The sequence below is a fragment of the Molothrus aeneus genome, chromosome 3 (genome assembly GCF_037042795.1).
Source record: "Molothrus aeneus isolate 106 chromosome 3, BPBGC_Maene_1.0, whole genome shotgun sequence".
NCBI classification, from domain to species: Eukaryota; Metazoa; Chordata; class Aves; order Passeriformes; family Icteridae; genus Molothrus; species Molothrus aeneus.
This window is the reverse complement of record NC_089648.1, coordinates 111,419,362-111,438,816: the sequence shown is the minus strand read 5'-3', so window position 1 is coordinate 111,438,816 and position 19,455 is coordinate 111,419,362. Positions and strand designations below refer to the sequence as shown.

Below are 19,455 nucleotides of genomic sequence, written 5' to 3'. Positions count from 1 at the left end.
GTAAAATAATTGGCCATAAAGTGAATAACAGGGTGAGTGCCTGGTTCAACCTATAGCATGGAAAAAACATCATTTAAACCCACAGTAATTACTTGTCTTTTGTTTTATTGTTGGAGTTTGTTAAGTAATTTAATTAAATTTAAATGCAGACATTTATTTTTAGTGCTAAGGTAAAAAAATCTGATTTTCTTTTCCCTTCCCAGCCCCTAAAGCAGTGCAGTGTCAGTCTAATCCTCATTGCCATCAGGATTTTTTTCAAGTGATGAGATGTGGGATATTGAAAGGCTTCACACAGATAATTGGGAATAGCTTTATTCCATGCTGAAGGGGAAAAAGCTCAACAGGCAGCCAGAGCTGTGCCCCATTTGGCTTTGTAGCGCTGAGAGAAAGCAGAAATCATTCCAAAAATAAAAGTACACCTCAGTTTCTCACCAGGGAAGTGGGTGGTGAGGTAAGCTGGGATGTGCTCTGTGCCAGGAATTCCCACTGAACGTGTCTTGGCACCCAGCACTGGGAGCAGGCTTGGGCAAAGTCACCTTTTTTGCCTTCAGAAAACAGAATAAAGGCTCTGCAGTGCCAGAGCCACGTGAAATTGGGTGAACTGGGTCAGTTCCAGGAGAAACAAACTCACTCCTGCACACCTGGCTGCGTTCGTGGGCCTTTCTGCCACCTTTGATTTCGTGGCGTGATCCAGCCAAAGTGGGTGGGGAAAAGTAGAAATGGCCCCGATTTTCTGCCAAGGCTGTGCCCCAGATCCCTGCTCCTTGCTCTGCTGTGGTGCCTGTGTGAACGTTCCCTGATTTTCTTTAGGAAGCAGCAGCTGGGTTTGGTCGAGGCAGGATTTTATTGGTTTATTCCAGCAGCTCTTCTTGAGCTCAGGTGTGAATTTGGAACAAACCTTTCCAGGTGGAGCGTGAGCACCAGGAGCCTGGGGCTGCACGATCCGGGGAATCCAGAGAGGTTCACAGGGGTCTGGGGTGATGAAAAGAAATTTTTAGAGTCCCAAGGAAACCGATTCTGCTTGTACAAGCAGGAGATGCTCAGTGGAAGCAGGAGCTGTCTGCAGAATAAACCCAAAGCAGATCCCATTCCCCAGGGCAGGCAGCCTGGAAGGTTTTGCCCTTTGAGACACAATTCCCGATTTTTTTCCCCCCTGATGAACAGCGAGCTCCATCAAAGGCCGGGAGACTGAGGACAAAGAGCAGCTCATGCGGCTGTGCCCCGAGGCAGCTGCTTCCACCCGGGAATTGGCAGCGATCGAGAGTCATAGCATCGCTCTCTTCCCTGGAGCCTGAGGGGGGAAAAGTTCCCTCCTTCCCTCTCTGAGATGATGAGGGTGTTTCCTGTTTGGTTCTCTGATCAAAGAATAGAATGTATAAATAAACAGAATGGGGAAAGATCACCCAAGTGATTCGGTTTAAATCTTGCAAAGCCGTTTCCCAAATAACAGCCGAATGTCTGTGTAAAACAAAAGAATTTTGGGGTTTATTATCTCTCAGTGCTGTGAGGGCTGAAACTGGAGCTCTGTTCTGTGGTGTATTTATGATCTGAGTTACTGCTATTGCTTTATTAGCAAAAGTGAGGATTTGCTAAGAAAATGATTTGGAGAGGGGGAAAATCTCCACATTCCATCTCTCCTTTGGCTTTCATCCCTTGGAGGATGAACATTATCTTTAAAGTCCCTTCCCACAACACCTGAGTGGCAAAACCAAGGCCAAGAAGAGTTGATCTCTTCCTAAATAAGCATTTACCTCTTCCTTCTCTTGGATTTCCCAGGGCTGAATCACTGAAATCAATTTGGCTGCCAGGCCTCCTCTTGCCCTTTTCCTCTTTGCTCCTGGAGTTGTTTTTTTGTGAAGCACATCCCATGAACAGAGAGCCTTTTGTTCCTGTCGATGTCATGACTTGCACTGCGTCCTTGGGCAAGAGCATGAAAAGAATCTTTTCATCTCCCTGTGTTTATTTTTAATAGGGAACAACATCATCAGTAGGTGGAGGTGACCTTTCATCTCAGGAGCTGCAAGGGGGAAAGGGGGGAGAAAATTTGGAGATCATTTTTGGGGTGCTTGCAGAGGGAGCTGCCCTGGGCAGCCCGTTCTGAGTTTAACAGCAAAGTTTTAACAGCTTTTCCATCAGGAAATTCCCTCTGAATTCCAACCTGTTCTCCAGCTCAGCCTCTTCATGATTTTAAAGTTCACAGGATCATTTTTGGGGTGCCTGCAAATGGAGCTGCCCCCAGGCACAAATGCTGCCTCAGGGAGAGTGAATCTTTTTCTGTGTTTATCAGGAGTTGTTGGAGGGATTTTATTCCTGTTCTCCAGCTCAGCCTCTTCGTGATTCTGAAGTTCACTTCAAAACTTCCCAAGTTTTGAAGGATCCCGGGATTATTTAGGCTGGAAGAGATTTTTGGGATCATTGAGTCCAGCCTCTGGTGGATCCTCACCTTGTCCCAGCCCAGAGCTGTGAGTGTTGTTCCTTGGACACCTCCAGAGATGGGGGCTCCAAAGGAGCTCCCTGGGCAGCCCATCCTGATGTTTTACAGCTTTTCCATCAGGAAATTCCCTCGGAATTCCAACCTGTTCTCCAGCTCAGCCTCTTCATGATTTTAAAGTTCACAGGATTTCAGAATTATTTAGGCTGGAAAAGATCTTTGGGATCCTCACCTTGTCCCCAGCCCAGAGCTGTGAGTGTTGTTCCTTGGACACCTCCAGAGATGGGGGCTCCAAAGGAGCTCCCTGGGCAGCCCACTCTGATGTTTTACAGCTTTTCCACCAGGAAATTCCCTCTGAATTCCATCCTGAAGCTTCCCTGGCACAGCTTGGGGCAGTTTCCTCCTGTCTTGCCCTTCACTGGAGCTGTGTTTGCACCTTGAGCTGCTCTGAGGTCTTTTCCTGAATGGTTCAGGCTCTGCAACTCCACCAAAACCAAACAGATCTTTTAAGAAAGGCAAAATAGCCGGAAAAAAGGAACTTTGGGAACGTATTTTCAGAGTGGGAGGTGTATCAGAGGAAAGGAGGGGAGGAATTGTCAGGAGAATTTGAAATTTAGGAATAGGTTTGTGAAAACTCGCAGTGGCAGGAGGCAAAACCTTGGTATTGGGGCAGGCATGAAAACAGGAACTCTTTTTCATAAAGTTGTAACTTAATCTTCTCATTTTCAAGGCTTTTTGTTAGGAAGGGAAATTAAGCTCTTACCAGAATAAAAGTGGAGTTCTTGTTTTATTTTCCCTTTCCATCAAGTAAAGACTTTTACCTGCAGCTTTTCCAGGCAGGTGCTGTAACTCCCTGGAATCAGTTCCTCAGATCCATGTGGTCAAACAATGTAGACAATAAATACTCACAAATAAATATATGACTAAAAATAAACCTGAAGTACATGTCCAGCCAAACAGAAGGAGTTCCTTGAGTAACCTGAGCCTGTAAATGTAAATATTTCCCAACTGCTGCTGCCTTTTTTCCTGGTTGATAACTCTGCAAAACCTTGGGATTGGGGCAGGCTTGAAAACAGGAACTCCTTTTTCATAAAGTTGTAACTTAATCTTCTCATTTTCAAGGCTTTTTGACAAGAAGGGAAGTTAAACTCTTACCAGAATAAAAGTGGAGTCCTTGTTTTATTCTCCCTTTCCATCAGGAAGTCTTTTACCTGCAGCTTTTCCAGGCAGGTGTTGCAAATCCCTGGAATCAATTTCTTGAATCCATGCGGGCAAACAATGGATTTAACTCTGCAGTAGACAATAAATAGTCACAAATAAATATATAAATAAAAATAAACTTGAAGTACATGTACTTTAGTACAGCAAACAGAAGGAGTTCCTTGAGTAACCTGAGCCTGTAAATGTAAATATTTCCCAACTGCTGCTGCCTTTTCCCTGGTTGGTAACTCTGGAGGCCCATCCTGCTCTTCCTGCAAGTTATCGCTGAATTTCAGTTTGAGAAATTAAGGGAATTTAATCAATTTGATAAATAATAATTATGTTTTCTTTAAAAAAACACATTAAAACCATGGCATGGTTGTGTCTTGTATTCTCAAAATTAACCTTTTGCAGAGGGAAGGAGGTGTCTGGGAAGGATTGAGAGGTGGTAAGGGAGAAGTGAAACTTTTCCTTATAATTCTCAGTATTTTCTGGTCATTGACCTGCTTTTTCCTGTTAGATCAGTTCTGCTCTATAGTTAGGCAAAAGAAAATGCTGAATTGGTTTAAAACACTTCTCAGGAAATTGCTGCTTGAGGATTTAATCTTTCTGCAGCTCCTCTTCAGCTGCGCTTGTAACAAGATTTAGGATTTATATGTATTTATATCTAGCGGGTTCATTTGTGCTTCAGCTTTCACACTGCAGATTCCAAGGATTACAATTCCTGTTCCTTAATCCTGCTGGGCTGTGGAGAAAACCCTGCTTTCCAAATAATGGGCTCTTTTTCTAAAAATTCTGTGTAGAACAAAGCTGTTGATGCAGCCACTTCTTCCCTTTGAGCTGTGATTTGAAATATAAACCAGGAGAAGTTTTTCCAGTCTGGGGTTTGTTTTATTCCAGAATGGGAAGTCCTAATTCCACTCTCACGGGAATATCATTGATCTTACATTGATACCCAAAGAGATGGTGAGCCTTTGGATGGTGGTGGGTGCTGCAGAGATTTGGAGTAAAACATTGATTAATTCTTGGAGAGTTTTAAGGTCAAACCACAAAGCCCGAGAGCAGAATGAACCCACACTGGACAATGACGTGGATTATCACCACGCACCAGCCATAAATCCCTTCCCTCTTTATTGTTCCTTCTTTATCCTCCAGGAATGCTCCAGACCAGCTGTATTTGCCTGACTCTGACAGATTTTCTCTCAGAGCTTCCCAGGAGTGTCGCTCTCATTGACACCAAACCTGTTATAAAGCACCACAGGAGCACGGGACACCGGTTATTTATTTTGATATTTTTATTTTTTCAGGTTTTGATTTCAGGGTGCTTTCTGATGCTTAGGCAAGAAATGGCATCTTGGTTGTGCCTTCACTGTGATTACAGCCCTGGAAGCTCCGTGGCTGTGTGGGAATTTAAATAACTGGGCAGGCTGGGAATGAGAGACAAATCCACCTTCATGAGAGAATGGAAATCCACCCCCAGGGGGATTTATCCATCGAATTCCCACTGATTTTAATGCAGATGGAGGATATAAATATCCCTTGGGAATATTTTCATTGTCCCCATGGTTCCCTGTCTTCCTAAAACCCCCCGAGTTCCATCCTTATGATCTTTTCTCCCAATGGCCAGAAGGTCATGATTACGGTCATGATGAAACAAAACCAAAATATTCCACCAAAGTGCTGCTTGCAGCTACTTAATTTTCCTTTTTTAATTTTTTTTCTTGCCAGCCCTTCAGATGGAGGACATAAATACCCCTTGGGAATATTTTCATTGTCCTCTGTCTTCCTAAAACCCCCGAGTTCCATCCTGGTGATCATTTCTCCCAACGGCCAGAAGGTCGCGATTACGGTCGCGATGAGACAAAACCGAAATATTCCACCAAAGTGCTGCTTGCAGCTACTGAATTCTCCTTTTTTTTCTTATTTTCCATGCCAGCCCCTCAGATGGAGGACATAAATATCCCTTGGGAATATTTTCATTGTCCCCATGGTCCCCTGTCTCCCTAAAACCCCCGAGTTCCATCCAGCCAGAAGGTCGCGGTCACGGTTACGGTTGCGATGAGACAAAACCAAAATATTCCACCAAAGTGCTGCTTGCAGCTACTGAATTCTCTCCTTTTTTCTTCTTTTTCTTGCCAGCCCTTCCACCCCATGGTGAACCTGGAATGCTCCCGGGATTTCCGGCCCTTCCTGTGCGCCCTGTACGCCCCGGTGTGCATGGAGTACGGGCGGGTGACGCTGCCCTGCCGCCGCCTCTGCCAGCGCGCCCACAGCGAGTGCTCCAAGCTCATGGAGATGTTTGGGGTCTCCTGGCCTGAGGATATGGAGTGCACCAGGTGAGAAAAAGCCTTTTTTTTGTTAATTTCAGGATAAAATTACTCCCATCCCGGATGTTTTATGGCCCATAAAAAACAGGTGTTTAAAACGTTTTCCGTCACATGCGGTGATGTTTTCCTTCCCATTTGCCAGCAGCCTTTCCTGAGGTGGGGAGTGAGTTCCTATTTCTGCCCAAGAGATCAGCTGAAAATTGGCTGGGTTTGATGAGGGGGAAATCTCAAAGCTGTTTGCAGAGCATGTACCCCTTGCTGAGCTGCAAACAGCTGTGTTCAGCTTTATGTTGCACAAATAAATTTATGGAAAAATGATCCAATAGTGTTCCAAGCTGTTTGAGACAGAACATGCATGAAATTAAAAACAGGATCTTCGTGCTTTATTGTTTTTTGTGATTCCAACAGTTAATGAAACTGAGGAGAAGTAACAGGAAGAAATAGTTTCCAGTTGGATTGGAGAGAATGAAAAACAATTAAAATTATTTTAGTTAAATAAGTCAGAGGATGTTTTTGAGTTACTGGGATTGCTCCAATCTCATGAGAGTTCCTTCGAAACTCCAACAGTCCTGAACCCCCAGTCAGAGCTTTATTTACACAAATATCTTCATCATAATTCTATTTATTAATGCTGGTGTCAACTGCACAAATATATTCATCATAATTCCATTTATTAATGCTGGTATGAACTACACAAGTATCTTCATCATAATTCCATTTATGAAAACTGCTGGCAGTGCTGGTTGGAATTTTGGTGTCACCACCTCACTGCCCTGTCTGATGGCAGCATGTGCAGTTGCTTAGGAAAGACTTTAAAATGTTTTTTAAATCCTGCTGCCGTGGACTTGAATTCACAGATTTCCTGGGATGGATTTTGCATCGTTGCCTTCATTCTTAAAGCTCGAATTGGCTCCTCACCTGTTTTATTTTTAAATGTATTTTATAGTTACAACGTTGCTCTGTGGGATGCGTTTGTGACTAAATAGTGCAGAATTTGACGGATTCCCCATTTTTTGGATTTGGTCTGGTTTCGCTCCAGTTGGTTTGCCTGAAGTCACACCTAGAAATCCTGATTCTTGTATCAGGAATGGTGTGGCCAGCAGGAGCAGGGAGACCATCCCTCCCCTGTACCTGGCACTGCTGCGGCCGCACCTGGAGTGCTGTGTCCAGTTCTGGCTCTTCAGTTTGGGAAGGACACTGAGGACCTGGGGAGTGTCCAGAGGGGACAACGAGGGGCTTGGAACACAAAGCCTGTGAGGAAGCACTGAGGGAGCTGGGGGTGCTCAGCCTGGAGAAAAGGAGACTCAGGGCTGCCCTCATCACTCTCCACAGCTCCTGAAAGGTGCCTGTGCTCAGCTGGGGCTGGGCTCTTTCTCCAGCAGCACTGACACACCCAGAGCACACAGCCTCAAGCTGCACCAAGGGAAATATAGGCTGGATATTGGGAAAAAGTTTTTTACTGAAGCAGTGATAAAGTTCTGGAATGTTCTGCCCGGGGAGGTGGTGGAGTCCCCATCCCTGGGTGTGTTTAACAAAGCCTGGATATGGCACTGACTGCCATGGTTTGGTTGAGCTGTTAAGACATGGGTTGGACTCAGTGATCTTCAAGGTCTCTTCCAACCTGTGATTCTGTGAGTTCTGTGTGCAGTGAGGCTCCCAGTCCTTATAAATTGTGAGCAGATTCCTTGTAAACTCCTCTTTTTAGGTTCCCAGACTGCGACGAGCCCTACCCTCGCCTGGTTGACCTCAACTTGGCCGGCGAGCCCACGGAGGAGGCGCCGATGGCCGTCCAGAGGGATTACGGCTTTTGGTGTCCCCGGGAGCTGAAAATCGACCCGGAGCTGGGCTACTCCTTCCTCAGGGTCCGGGACTGCTCCCCTCCCTGCCCCAACATGTACTTCCGCCGGGAGGAGCTCTCCTTCGCCCGCTACTTCATCGGCGTCATCTCCATCGTCTGCCTCTCGGCCACCTTGTTCACCTTCCTCACCTTCCTCATCGACGTCACGCGCTTCCGCTACCCGGAGAGGCCCATCATCTTCTACGCCGTCTGCTACATGATGGTGTCCCTCATCTTCTTCATCGGCTTCCTGCTGGAGGACCGGGTGGCCTGCAACGCCTCCAGCCCCTCCCAGTACAAGGCCTCCACGGTGACCCAGGGCTCCCACAACAAGGCCTGCACCATGCTCTTCATGGTGCTCTACTTCTTCACCATGGCCGGCAGCGTCTGGTGGGTCATCCTCACCATCACCTGGTTCCTGGCCGCCGTGCCCAAGTGGGGCAGCGAGGCCATCGAGAAGAAGGCCCTGCTCTTCCACGCCAGCGCCTGGGGCATCCCGGGCACCCTCACCATCATCCTGCTGGCCATGAACAAGATCGAGGGCGACAACATCAGCGGTGTGTGCTTCGTGGGCCTCTACGACGTGGACGCGCTGCGCTACTTCGTGCTGGCGCCCCTCTGCCTCTACGTGGTGGTGGGGGTGTCCCTGCTGCTGGCCGGAATCATCTCCCTCAACCGCGTCCGCATCGAGATCCCGCTGGAGAAGGAGAACCAGGACAAGCTGGTGAAGTTCATGATCCGCATCGGCGTCTTCAGCGTGCTCTACCTCGTGCCCCTGCTGGTGGTCATCGGCTGCTACTTCTACGAGCAGGCCTACCGGGGCGTGTGGGAGACCACGTGGATCCAGGAGCGCTGCCGGGAGTACCACATCCCCTGTCCCTTCCAGGTGAGCAGCACCGCCCCACTCAACACCACCCTTCCCTTCTCTCATCCTTTTTTGGCTTTCTGTCATCCTTTTATGGCTTTCCGCCGTCCTTTTTTGGTTTTCCATCGTCCTTTTTTGGTTTTCTGTCATCCTTTTTTGGTTTTCCATCGTCCTTTTTTGCATTTTCACACCTGAAATGTGTCCTGAGAACAAAGAGAATGTACAAGAGTTGGGTTTGCCTGGGGGAAAATGGATTCTTGGTGTGCTCCCCCTCTGGAAGGGATATGAAGGTGGTGGGCACAATGATGGTGGATTTGGAGCAGTGGAATGTGAGCCATGGGCTGATTCCAAAGACCCTTTGGGTCTCTTTGCACTCAAAGCAGACGCTGTGAGACCTGCAAAGGTATCCTGAGAACAAAGAGAATGTACCAGAGTTGGGTTTGCCTGGGGGAAAATGGAATCTTTGTGCACTCCCCCTCTGGAAGGGATGGAGGTGCTGGGCACGATGATGATGGTGGTGGGGTCCATGCTGATGGTGGATTTGGAGCACTGGGATCACTTGGAATGTGAGCCATGGGCTGACTCCACAGAGCTTTTGGGTCTCTTTGCACTCAAAGCAGACGCTGTGAGACCCGCAAAGGTATCCTGAGAACAAAGAGAATGTACCAGAGTTGGGTTTGCCTGGGGAAAATGGAATCTTTGTGCGCTCCCCGTCTGGAAGGGATGGAGGTGCTGGGCACGATGATGGTGGTGGTGTCCATGCTGATGGTGGTGTCCATGCTGATGGTGGATTTGGAGCAGTGGAGTCACTTGGAATGTGAGCCATGGGTTGATTCCAGAGACCTTTTGGGGCAGTTTCCACTCAAAGGAGATGTTGAGAGTGGAGTTTTCCCTCCTTTGCCTGGGGTTTGTCCCAGCTACAAGTTCTGGCCGTACAAAGGTGCCGTGTCCCCTTCCCTTTGGGAACCTCCCCCAGCAGGCCCCCAGAGCCTCAGGAAGGGCCCTGCGAGCCCCATCCCAACCATCCACGTCTCCTGCTGAAGCAGCTGAGCTCTGGAGGGAGCAGACCTTGGCTGACAAACCAGAAGATGCTGAATTATTGAGAAGCCCCAGGCAGGAGGGGCTGTGGCCACCCTTTGGTCCTGAGCAGCTTGGGGGGGTCTCAGAGAGGATTTATGGGCTGGGAAAAGCTTCCTCAGAGTGGGAAGAAATTCCTGCAGGAGGTGTGGAAGCTGTGCCAGGTGGAAGTGGAGAGTTCCTCGCTGAGCTCCTCACTCAAAGCTCTGCTGTTCCTATTAAAAAATTAAAAAAGTTGTTGCCGTATTCAAATTACTGGGATAATTCCTTAGCTTGGATGTTGCTGGGAAATCAGAATTTCCATCAACCCTTGGTGATTTTCCTGGTGTTTCTGGGCTCTGTGGCACCTGCAGAAGATGTAAAGATGGGTTTTTTTAAACCAACATCAAGACCAGAGCTTGATGAGTTTATTTTCGGTCGTTGGAAGTTTTGCTGGTGATGAATTGTGGAGTTTGAACTGATTTTTGTAGTTCTTGTTCATCTGTAGCAATTTTGGGGGCTTTTGGTGGCCTGTGGGTTTTCCATCTCCTCCATCTGTATAAAATCTGATTTAAAGCATCTTCTGAAGAAAACCAGAGCTTGCAGCTCATCAGCTTCGGGGCTTTTTTTCAAGAAACTGAGATTTATCTGCTGGGTTTAATTGAGTTACCACAGGAACAGAAGCCTCTGAGAGCCCTGAGATCGAATTCTCCACTGCTTTATTCAGATGCAGTTGAAAATAAAGCATTTTATGGATTAATTGCCTGCTTTTGGGCCAAAGTGGCAGATTGGTTTTGGAACGACATTCCTTAGATATTTTCTGCAAATTATTTTAAAGGAACTTTTTTTTTTTTTTCCAGAGAGTTTTACAGCAAATTTCTATTTTACAGCTGCGCGCAGAGGGATATTTAAAAATTACCATTTTGGCTCCGAAGCAGTTAAAACACCAGCTGAGTCATCACAGCTCACGTTTTAATGCAATAAAATATCACTTAAAGGTTTGGCTTAGGCTTGAGAATAATCCTTTTATTACCTTTTAACCCTTTCTGGTTTGGGGTTTTGTTTTTTTTTTCTCGGTTAGGTTTTATTAAGATGGGACTCTTCCATCCGACGTGGGATCATTTTTACGGCAGGAAATCTGTGGGTGTTTGCAATTTCATTGGTTTGATTGAGTCTTCACTGCTGTGGTTTTAATCTGATGCTTAAAAACAGAGAGAAAAAAAAAAAAAGAAATAAAAAAGGGGGACACGTGGCTTTCTCTTGATTAATTTCCACCAGCCACCGCGTGCCGATGGAAATTTAAATTTAAATATTGAAACAATTGAAATGTAAGCATCTATAAAACCATCGGGGTTTTGAGGAGGCAAAATTCTCAGCGAAAACTTGAAACTCGAGGGCTGGAATAATAAAAACGATGTAGGAAAAAGCTGCTGAAATCCCTGCAAGCCGTTGCTGTAATGGCCCAGCAGGAGGCAAAAGAACAATAATGGTTTCATTCACAGCAAATTGGGTTGAAGGACCTGCAGACCCCAGGGAGTATTAAAGGGCTTTTTTTTCCCTTTTAACCCCTCCATTTATATTTTTTTCCCCTCAAAAAAGTTGCCTTTTTTTTCCTTTTAACCCCTCCATTTGTATTTTTTCCCCTCAAAAAAGATTTGTTTTTTTTTTCTTTTCCTTTTAACCCCTCCATTTATATTTTTTCCCCTCAAAAACGGTTTTTTTTCTTTTCCTTTTAACCCCTCCATTTGTATTTTTTCCCCTCAAAAAAGGTTTTTTTTTCTTTTCCTTTTAACCCCTCCGTTTGTATTTTTTCCCCTCAAAAAAGATTTGGTTTTTTTCTTTTCCTTTTAACCCCTCCATTTGTATTTTTTCCACTCTTCCCCTATGAAATAATCCAGATTTACAACTGAACCAGATTCCCAAAGCTGGGGGGGAAATGATTTTATCCTCAGCTCCTGGTGGTGAAATTTATCCTTAGATCAGGGGGAAATTGGGAGTTTTGTGGGGAATAGTGGTGAAATGAGAGCATATTTTTATAAAGTTTTGATGTTATTTAATTAATTTCTAATATTTCTGAGAGCAGAGCATCCTAAATGGAGAGTGGAGTCGATCCCACAGTGGATAGAAAGGTTTTATGGTCTGGGAATTTTTATTTTTCCCAACACCAGCAAATCTGAGGTTAAAATTCCACTGGGGTGTGGGAGATGGTGGCACAGGAATTCCTTCTGGAACATTCCCAGCGAGGGGGGTGGGAATGGCAGCTGCTCCTGCAGGGTCAGATAAAAACCAGAAACTCTGTTTGTTTGGGTGCCTGGAATTGGAAATATTCCCCAAATCGGAAATATTCCCAAACTGGAAATATTCCCAAAGTTAGAAATATTCCCAAAATAGAAATATTCCCAAAATTAGAAATATTCCCAAGTGGAGATTTTGGTCAGATAAAGACCAGAAACTGTGTTTATTTGGCTGCCTGGAATCAGAAATATTCCCAAAATTGGAAATATTTTCAAGCAAAGAGTTTGGTCAGATAAAAAGCAGAAACTGTTTATTTGAGTGCCTGAAATCAGAAGTATTTCTGAAATTAGAAATATTCCCAAATTAGAAGCATTCCCAAAATCAGAAATATTCTCAAAATTAGAAATATTCCCAAGCAGAGGGTTTGGTCAGATAAAAACCAGAAACTGTTTATTTGAGTGCCTGAAATCAGAAATATTTCTGAAATTAGAAATATTTCTGAAATTAGAAATATTCCCAAAATCAGAAATATTCCCAAAAGTAGAAATATTCCCAAGTGGAGATTTTGGTCAGAAACTGTGTTTATTTGGCTGCTTGGAATCAGAAATGTTCCCGAAATGAGAAATATTCCCGAAATGAGAAATATTCCCAAAGGGGGAGTTTGGTCAGATCAGAACCAGAAACTGTGTTTGTTTGAGTGCCTGAAATCAGAAATATTCCCCAAATTAGAAATATTCCCAGGTGGAGAATTTGGTCAGATAAAAAGCCAGAAACTCTGTTGATTTGGCTGCTTGAAATCAGAAATATTCCCAAAATGAGAAATATTCCCAAAATTCGAAATATTCCCAAAATCTGAAATATTCCAAAGTGGAGAGATTGGTCGGATAAGAAGCAGAAACTGCCTGGTTTGGTGCCTGAAATCAGAAATTTGGGTCAATCCCCTTGAAAAATCAGAATAAACTCATTTAAATTCACTTTTTAGATTTTTACCAGCCTTGCTTGGATCGCCGTAATCATCCCAGAAAGAAAATAAAAGAAGAAATTTCTTTTTTTGCCCATTTTTTGAGGATTGATTGTAAATAACCACCTAAGAAGGAAATTCCTGGAATTTGGGAATTCCATGGGGAGATTATTTCACTTTGCTGCTGATAGAGAGGAATTTTTTTCTGCAGGAATAATGAGCAAAACTCTTTTAAAAATAAATTTCACGGCGTGAAAAGTAATTTAAAAGTAATTTTAACTTTAAAAGCAATTTTCACTGAGTTCTTTGAAGCAGTTCCTGTGCTTATCTCGAAATCTTCTCTATTTTCCTTCTGATCTCCTCTTTAAAAAAATTAAAACTGCCTTGGTGTTTGGAAGAACTTAATTATTCTGAGCTGGAAGATGATGTAATTGCAAATATCGTTTTTATCTGCAACAAAAATAGACAATCCCATTTTCCCCCATTTTTTTCCCTCTCCACTCTGTTTCATTCCATTGCTGTGGGATAAATTTAAATTAGATTTTTTTTTTTCCACCCACTCACTCCCATCCCTGGCTGGTGTTTGTTTAATTTTAATTGAATTATGGTTTTTATTGTTTATTTAATTTAATTTTGTTTAAAAATAAAATTTATTCCTGTTAATACTGATTTTTTTAACACAAATTTTAATGCATTATCAGACAACATTGGACCAATGGGTTTTAATATTAAGATTGAAATCCTAATAGGATTAAAATCCTTTCACCTGCTGGTAATTTTAATTCAAGAATTCAGCAGTTTGCTCATCTCCTATTTTCACAAATGTACTTTTTGAGCTGAAAATGGTTAATTTTTTTATTTTACTGTACATTTTCAAGATCCTTTTAGCTGCAGCATCCCTGCCCATGGCAGGGTGGAAGGGCATGAATGAACTGGAATTTCAGGGTGGAATTTTTCCGTTTTTGTGGACAAAAATTCCATTTTTCCCCCATGTTAACTGCAGACCAAACTGTGAGTGTAACCCTGAATCTCAGAGCAATGACAGTGATGGAAACACTTCTGAGATTGAGGGTGCTCCATCAGATTCACTCTGCTCTTCCCATTTTCAACAAAAGCACGGGTTAAAATTTGAATTTCATTGCTTTTTAAGCAAAACAAGCAGGATTTTAATAATGATAATTTACAGTGACAAATCCTACCGTGCTAACTGGAAGACAAATTGGGAGTGTAACCCTGGATCTCAGAGCAACGACAGTGATGAAAAGGATTCTGAAATCTTTCCCGTTTTCAACAAGAGCATCGGTTAATTGGAATTTCATTGCTTTTTATCCTGAGGGAAATATCAAATAATCGCTGTCGTTTCCCCAGAGGAGGAGCACAGGTGCTTTGCTTGGGTTTTTCCCCCCCCACACACACACACACACCCCGTGCTCATTAATTTGTGCTTTCACACGTGGGAAGAGTCGGGGAAAAAGCAGCTGTGATTGATCATTTTGGGGGCAGGAGGGGAAAATACTCAGGAATTATTCGATAAGCATGGAAATGAGCCGTGTGTCCGCAGAGCAGCCTTGTTTTTCCCTGGAGAAGGGTGGAAATTGGTGTTTTTAACCTTTTCTTTGAGCACCTGCCCACCGCGCGTTCCCTTGCCGCTGTCACATTTCCTGAAAAATCCTCTTTGCCCGGGATTCTCCTCCTGGGAAGCCTCCGAGAAAAAGGAAAACGAGATTATCTCATCTGTTTCTCCTGTGTTTTGCTGCTTTGGAATGTGGTTTGCAGATTGTTTATCCAGCAGGTGAATTGGTTTTATTTAATGACCAATCACAGGCAGGCTGTGTCAAGGAGTCAGGGGTTTTAATTGTCATCATTTGTAGCTTTCTGTCTGTGTCCTCCCTCTGTTTTTAGTATAGCATAATGTAATATAATGTAATATAATGTAATATAATGTAATATAATATAATATAATATAATATAATATAATATAATATAATATAATATAATATAATACAATATAATATAATATAATATAATATAATATAATATAATATATAGAAATAATGGAAATAATACAATATATAATATATATACACTATAATGTAATATACTATACTATACTATAATATAATTAACATGATATATATAATGTAATGTAATATAATATAATACAATATAATAAAATGTATTATGATATACTATAATATAATATCCTATAATATCCTATAATGTACTATAATATACGATAATATAATAAAATATAATAAAAATATATTATATAATAAATATAATACATATATATTATTTAATAATATATAATAAATATAATATAATATAATATAATATAATATAATATAATATAATATAATATAATATAATATTATTTTATGGTATTATATTATAATATATAATTATAATATAATACCATAAAATAATATAACACCATAAAATAATATAATACAATACCATAAAATAATAAATTAGCCCTTTAAGAACGTGGAGTCAGATTCACAATTTCCTCCTTGGGACCCAGCGAATTCCACATTTGCTGGGGATTCTTGGCCTCGCTGCGGGAAAGGCGTCTGTGCAGCAGCCCCGCAGGAGGGAGGGAGGGAGGGAAGGAAGGGGCTGCAGAAATGTCTTTATTCAATCTGGGATCCTTGAGTCTGACAGAACTCCTGGGATGTGTCTGAGCGGCTCCGAGCGCCGCGCCCACATCCCAAATGCTGCATTTCCTCCTTTTCCTCAGAGCTGATGGCTCTGGGAGCCCGGATCCGCAGGGAAATCCTTCCCTGGCATGGAGTTCCCAGAGAAAGAAAGAAATTCCCAAAGGAAGAATGGAATTCCCAAAGAATGGAATTCCCAAAGAAAGAATGGAGTTCCCAAAGAAAGACTAGAATTGCCAAAGAATGGAATTGCCAAAGGAAGAATGGAATTCCCAAAGAATGGAGTTCCCAAAGGAAGAATGGAATTCCTAAAGAATGGAATTCCCAAAGAATGGAATTCCCAAAGGAAGAATGGAGTTCCCAAAGAATGGAATTCCTAAAGAATGGAGTTCCCAAAGGAAGGAATTCCCAAAGAAAGAATGGAATTCCCGAAGAATGGAGTTCCCAAAGGAAAAATGGAATTCCCAGAGAATGGAATTCCCAAAGGAAGAATGGAATTCCCAAAGGAAAAATGGAATTCCTAAAGAATGGAGTTCCCAAAGAAAGAATGGAATTCCCAAAGGAAGAATGGAATTCCCAAAGGAAGGAATTCCTAAAGAATGGAATTCCCAAAGAATGGAATTACCAAAGAAAGGATGGAATTCCTAAAGGATGGAATTCCCAAAGGATGGAATTCCCAAAGGACTGAATTCCCAAAGAATGGAATTCCCAAAGAAAGAATGGAATTCCCAGAGAATGGAATTCCCAAAGAAAGAATGGAGTTCCCAAAGGACGGAATTCCCAGAGAATGGAGTTCCCAGAGAATTCCTGGCTGCTCCATCCCTGGCAATGTCCAAGGTTGTCTTGGAGCAGTCTGGGATGGTGGGGGGTGTCATGGTTGGAACTGGAAGAGCTTTCAGCTCTTTTTCAACCCAAAAATTCTGAAAATCCATGAAATTTCCTAATTCTCTTGCTCCTGGAGTGCACAAGCACCTTTTACATTCCCAGGAATGCCATCGGGTCCGGAGGGAAACACAAAACCACCGCCAGAATTCTCTTTTTTCTGGGAAAATTCTCATTTCTGAGGACACGGCCCCGGGGCCTTGCGCTCCCTGACACCCAACAGCAGCTCCTGGCGTTCAGAACAAACAGGGTTTAATCTAAAAAATAAGAAATTATCCCATTTTTTAATGCCCAGGGGAGATCTCAGCCTGGATTTGAGCTTTTCCAGTGTGAAAAGTGAATTTTGGTACAGGATTATTGAGCTCCAGAGATACCAGGGTGGGCCTGGCCAAGTGGGAAACAGGAAATGACAAATTAAATAAATGACAAATTGAATTTATTAAAAGATGTTCCCACTTATTGTTTCAGCTGGTAACAGGAATGGAGATGCTAAAATGGAGTTCCCAAAGAATGGAATTCCTAAAGAATGGAGTTCCCAAAGGAAGGAATTCCCAAAGAAAGAATGGAATTCCCAAAGAATGGAGTTCCCAAAGGAAAAATGGAATTCCCAGAGAATGGAATTCCCAAAGGAAGAATGGAAAAGGGTTTTTTGGTTTTTTTCCATCAGCAGTGGAATTCACCCTTTCATACTGAGAGGTTTGATGGCACTGCCACATCCCCATCTCTGATAAAATGAAATGAAATGAAATGAAATGAAATGAAATGAAATAAAATAAAATAAAATAAAATAAAATAAAATAAAATGTGATAATTTTGATTTCACAGCTGCTCAGGCTCTGGTTTTGGACAGAATAGGGAATTTTCTTGGTGCAGAGTATCTAAAATCCCATTTCTGACCAAAATAAAAAAGTGATAATTTTGATTTCACAGCTGCTCAAGCTCTGGTTTTAGAGAGAAGAGGGAATTTAAATTTTGTTGGTGCAGAGTGTCTAAAACCCCAAAGGGATTTGTCTTTTTCTTTTAATGAATTCAAGGAAATTGCTTAGGATTTGAATTCAGAAATGTATTTTTATTTGTGGTTTATTTGTTTTTATCTTTTTTATCTTTTTATCTTTTTATCTTTATTTAATTCAATATTGTGCAGTTTTTGGGGGTTTTTTGGTTGTTAGGGTTGGGATTAAATGTGTGAGAGAATTTTTTCTTTGCCCTTAGATGTATAATAGTTTTTATTTATATCATAGTCTCACAAACTGTGAGTTTTATAGTATTTTATTTCAATAAATTAAAAATGGAGTTGTATTTCTCTCTTTATAAGGTTTTTAAGGATAAATTGCTTATTTAAGAAATGATACTTAAATTATTTTTAATTTAATAACTATTTGTGGCTCACAATGCAGACTTTTATTTAATTACAAAATATTATTTAAACTTATGAAGAAGAAGGTGAAGAAGGACAAGCTTTTGTTTTAAAGCTTTTGTTTTATATGTTTTACTATATTTTAAAACTTTAAGTTTTCTGCTATGTGATATTTACACTTTTATTTCAATTAAACTCATAATTTTAGTTTTATTATTCCATTTTGGAAGCCTTTTCTACAGCTTTAGGTGAAAATAAGTTTTAAATTCTCCTGAAATTCCTTCCCATTCCTTTTCCTCCTTGCATTAGTTCAGCTTTCAGGGAGGTTTCTTAAATATTTAATAAATAAAAATATTATATAATAATAATTATATATATAATAATAAATAAAATATTTAATAAATAAAAATAAACCAAATTTATTCAGGTATAAATAGAAATAGAGTCAGGTAATGCTCAAAAAAAATTGCTTTTAAACCCAAAGGTATTTCCTTATAATTTATAAGGAAATTTATTTATTTATATATATATATATATAAAAAATTTACATATAATTTATATATATAATTTTTATATAATACTATATATTATATTATATATAAAATATTATATTATATATAATATTATTTTTATATAATATATAATAATATATATAATAATAATTATATATAATATTTTATATATGTATATGTATGTATATATATATAATATTATTTATATATAATATATAATTATACCAGAGCAGATGATGATCAGAGATACTTTTGGAAAATATTTAAATATTTTGCATTTTGGCAGAGGTGGCTTGTGGAGTTTGAATATTCCAGGTGAATTCATAATTTCGTGTGTGGTGAATTAATTTGTATTTTTGGCTCTTCCTAAATAGCTGGGCAGTAAAAAATTCTAAATTTTGGTGATGAACATGAGTGAGTTTTTGACCAGTTTTGCTCTTTTAAAACTGGTCTCTGTCCCAGTGCCTTTGGGCTCACACATCTGATTTTTAACCCAATAAACTTTAAAGAATCATTCCAAGTTTCATTTTCCTGCTGCTAATTACTATAAATGTTGTTAATTATTATAAATACCTGATGTCTGCAGATGGATTTTCTTTCCAACAGGTGCAGTCCCTCAGCATTAATGTGAATTTAATGGGTGTTACTCCCTGAATTTGTTGTTTTGAGGCTTAATTTGGAGACAAGTGTGGAATGATGTTTAATAACTCACTTTGCCCAAGATTTCTTGCATGTGTTATTTTGATTTTTTTCCCTTGGAATTATTCGCAGCACTCAGCACGAGCCCGTGGAGCCGGGAGCTTTTTTGCTGCCGAGTGATTTCTTGTAATGTCTTGGTGGAATTCCTGCAGTGAGCAGAGCTGGGGGTTTGTTCTCGATCAAAAATTCAAAATTCAATTCCCCTCAGGCCAGGAGTTTTGCCTGGGGAGACCTCGCCCCATGGACATTAAATAGAAATAGAAATAATTAAACAGAAAAATGAATGAAGGGCGCCTTCACTAAGAAATGATGGATTCCCCCACTTATTCCACTCAGGCCCAAAGGAGCTCGTGATGAAGTAATAATAATGATAATAATAATATATAATATGTAATATGTAATATATTATATATAATCTACAATATATAATATATAA

General features: G+C 41.2%; 1 protein-coding gene across 2 annotated transcripts in view; it reads left to right on the top strand.

The window, feature by feature from the left end:
- The window catches only part of FZD3 (frizzled class receptor 3), a 73,421-nt gene that overhangs the window by 37,726 nt on the left and 16,240 nt on the right, over positions 1–19,455 (top strand). Inside the window, exons 3-5 of one of the 2 annotated variants that reach the window (XM_066547636.1) lie at positions 5,771–5,967; positions 7,664–8,681; positions 19,092–19,184. In XM_066547636.1, the coding sequence (XP_066403733.1) occupies positions 5,771–5,967; positions 7,664–8,681; positions 19,092–19,139 (1,263 nt within the window). In that variant the 3' untranslated portion in view covers positions 19,140–19,184. Of the gene's footprint in view, positions 1–5,770; positions 5,968–7,663; positions 8,682–19,091; positions 19,185–19,455 lie in introns of those variants that run through there. The other variant, XM_066547635.1, reaches the window with a different exon arrangement.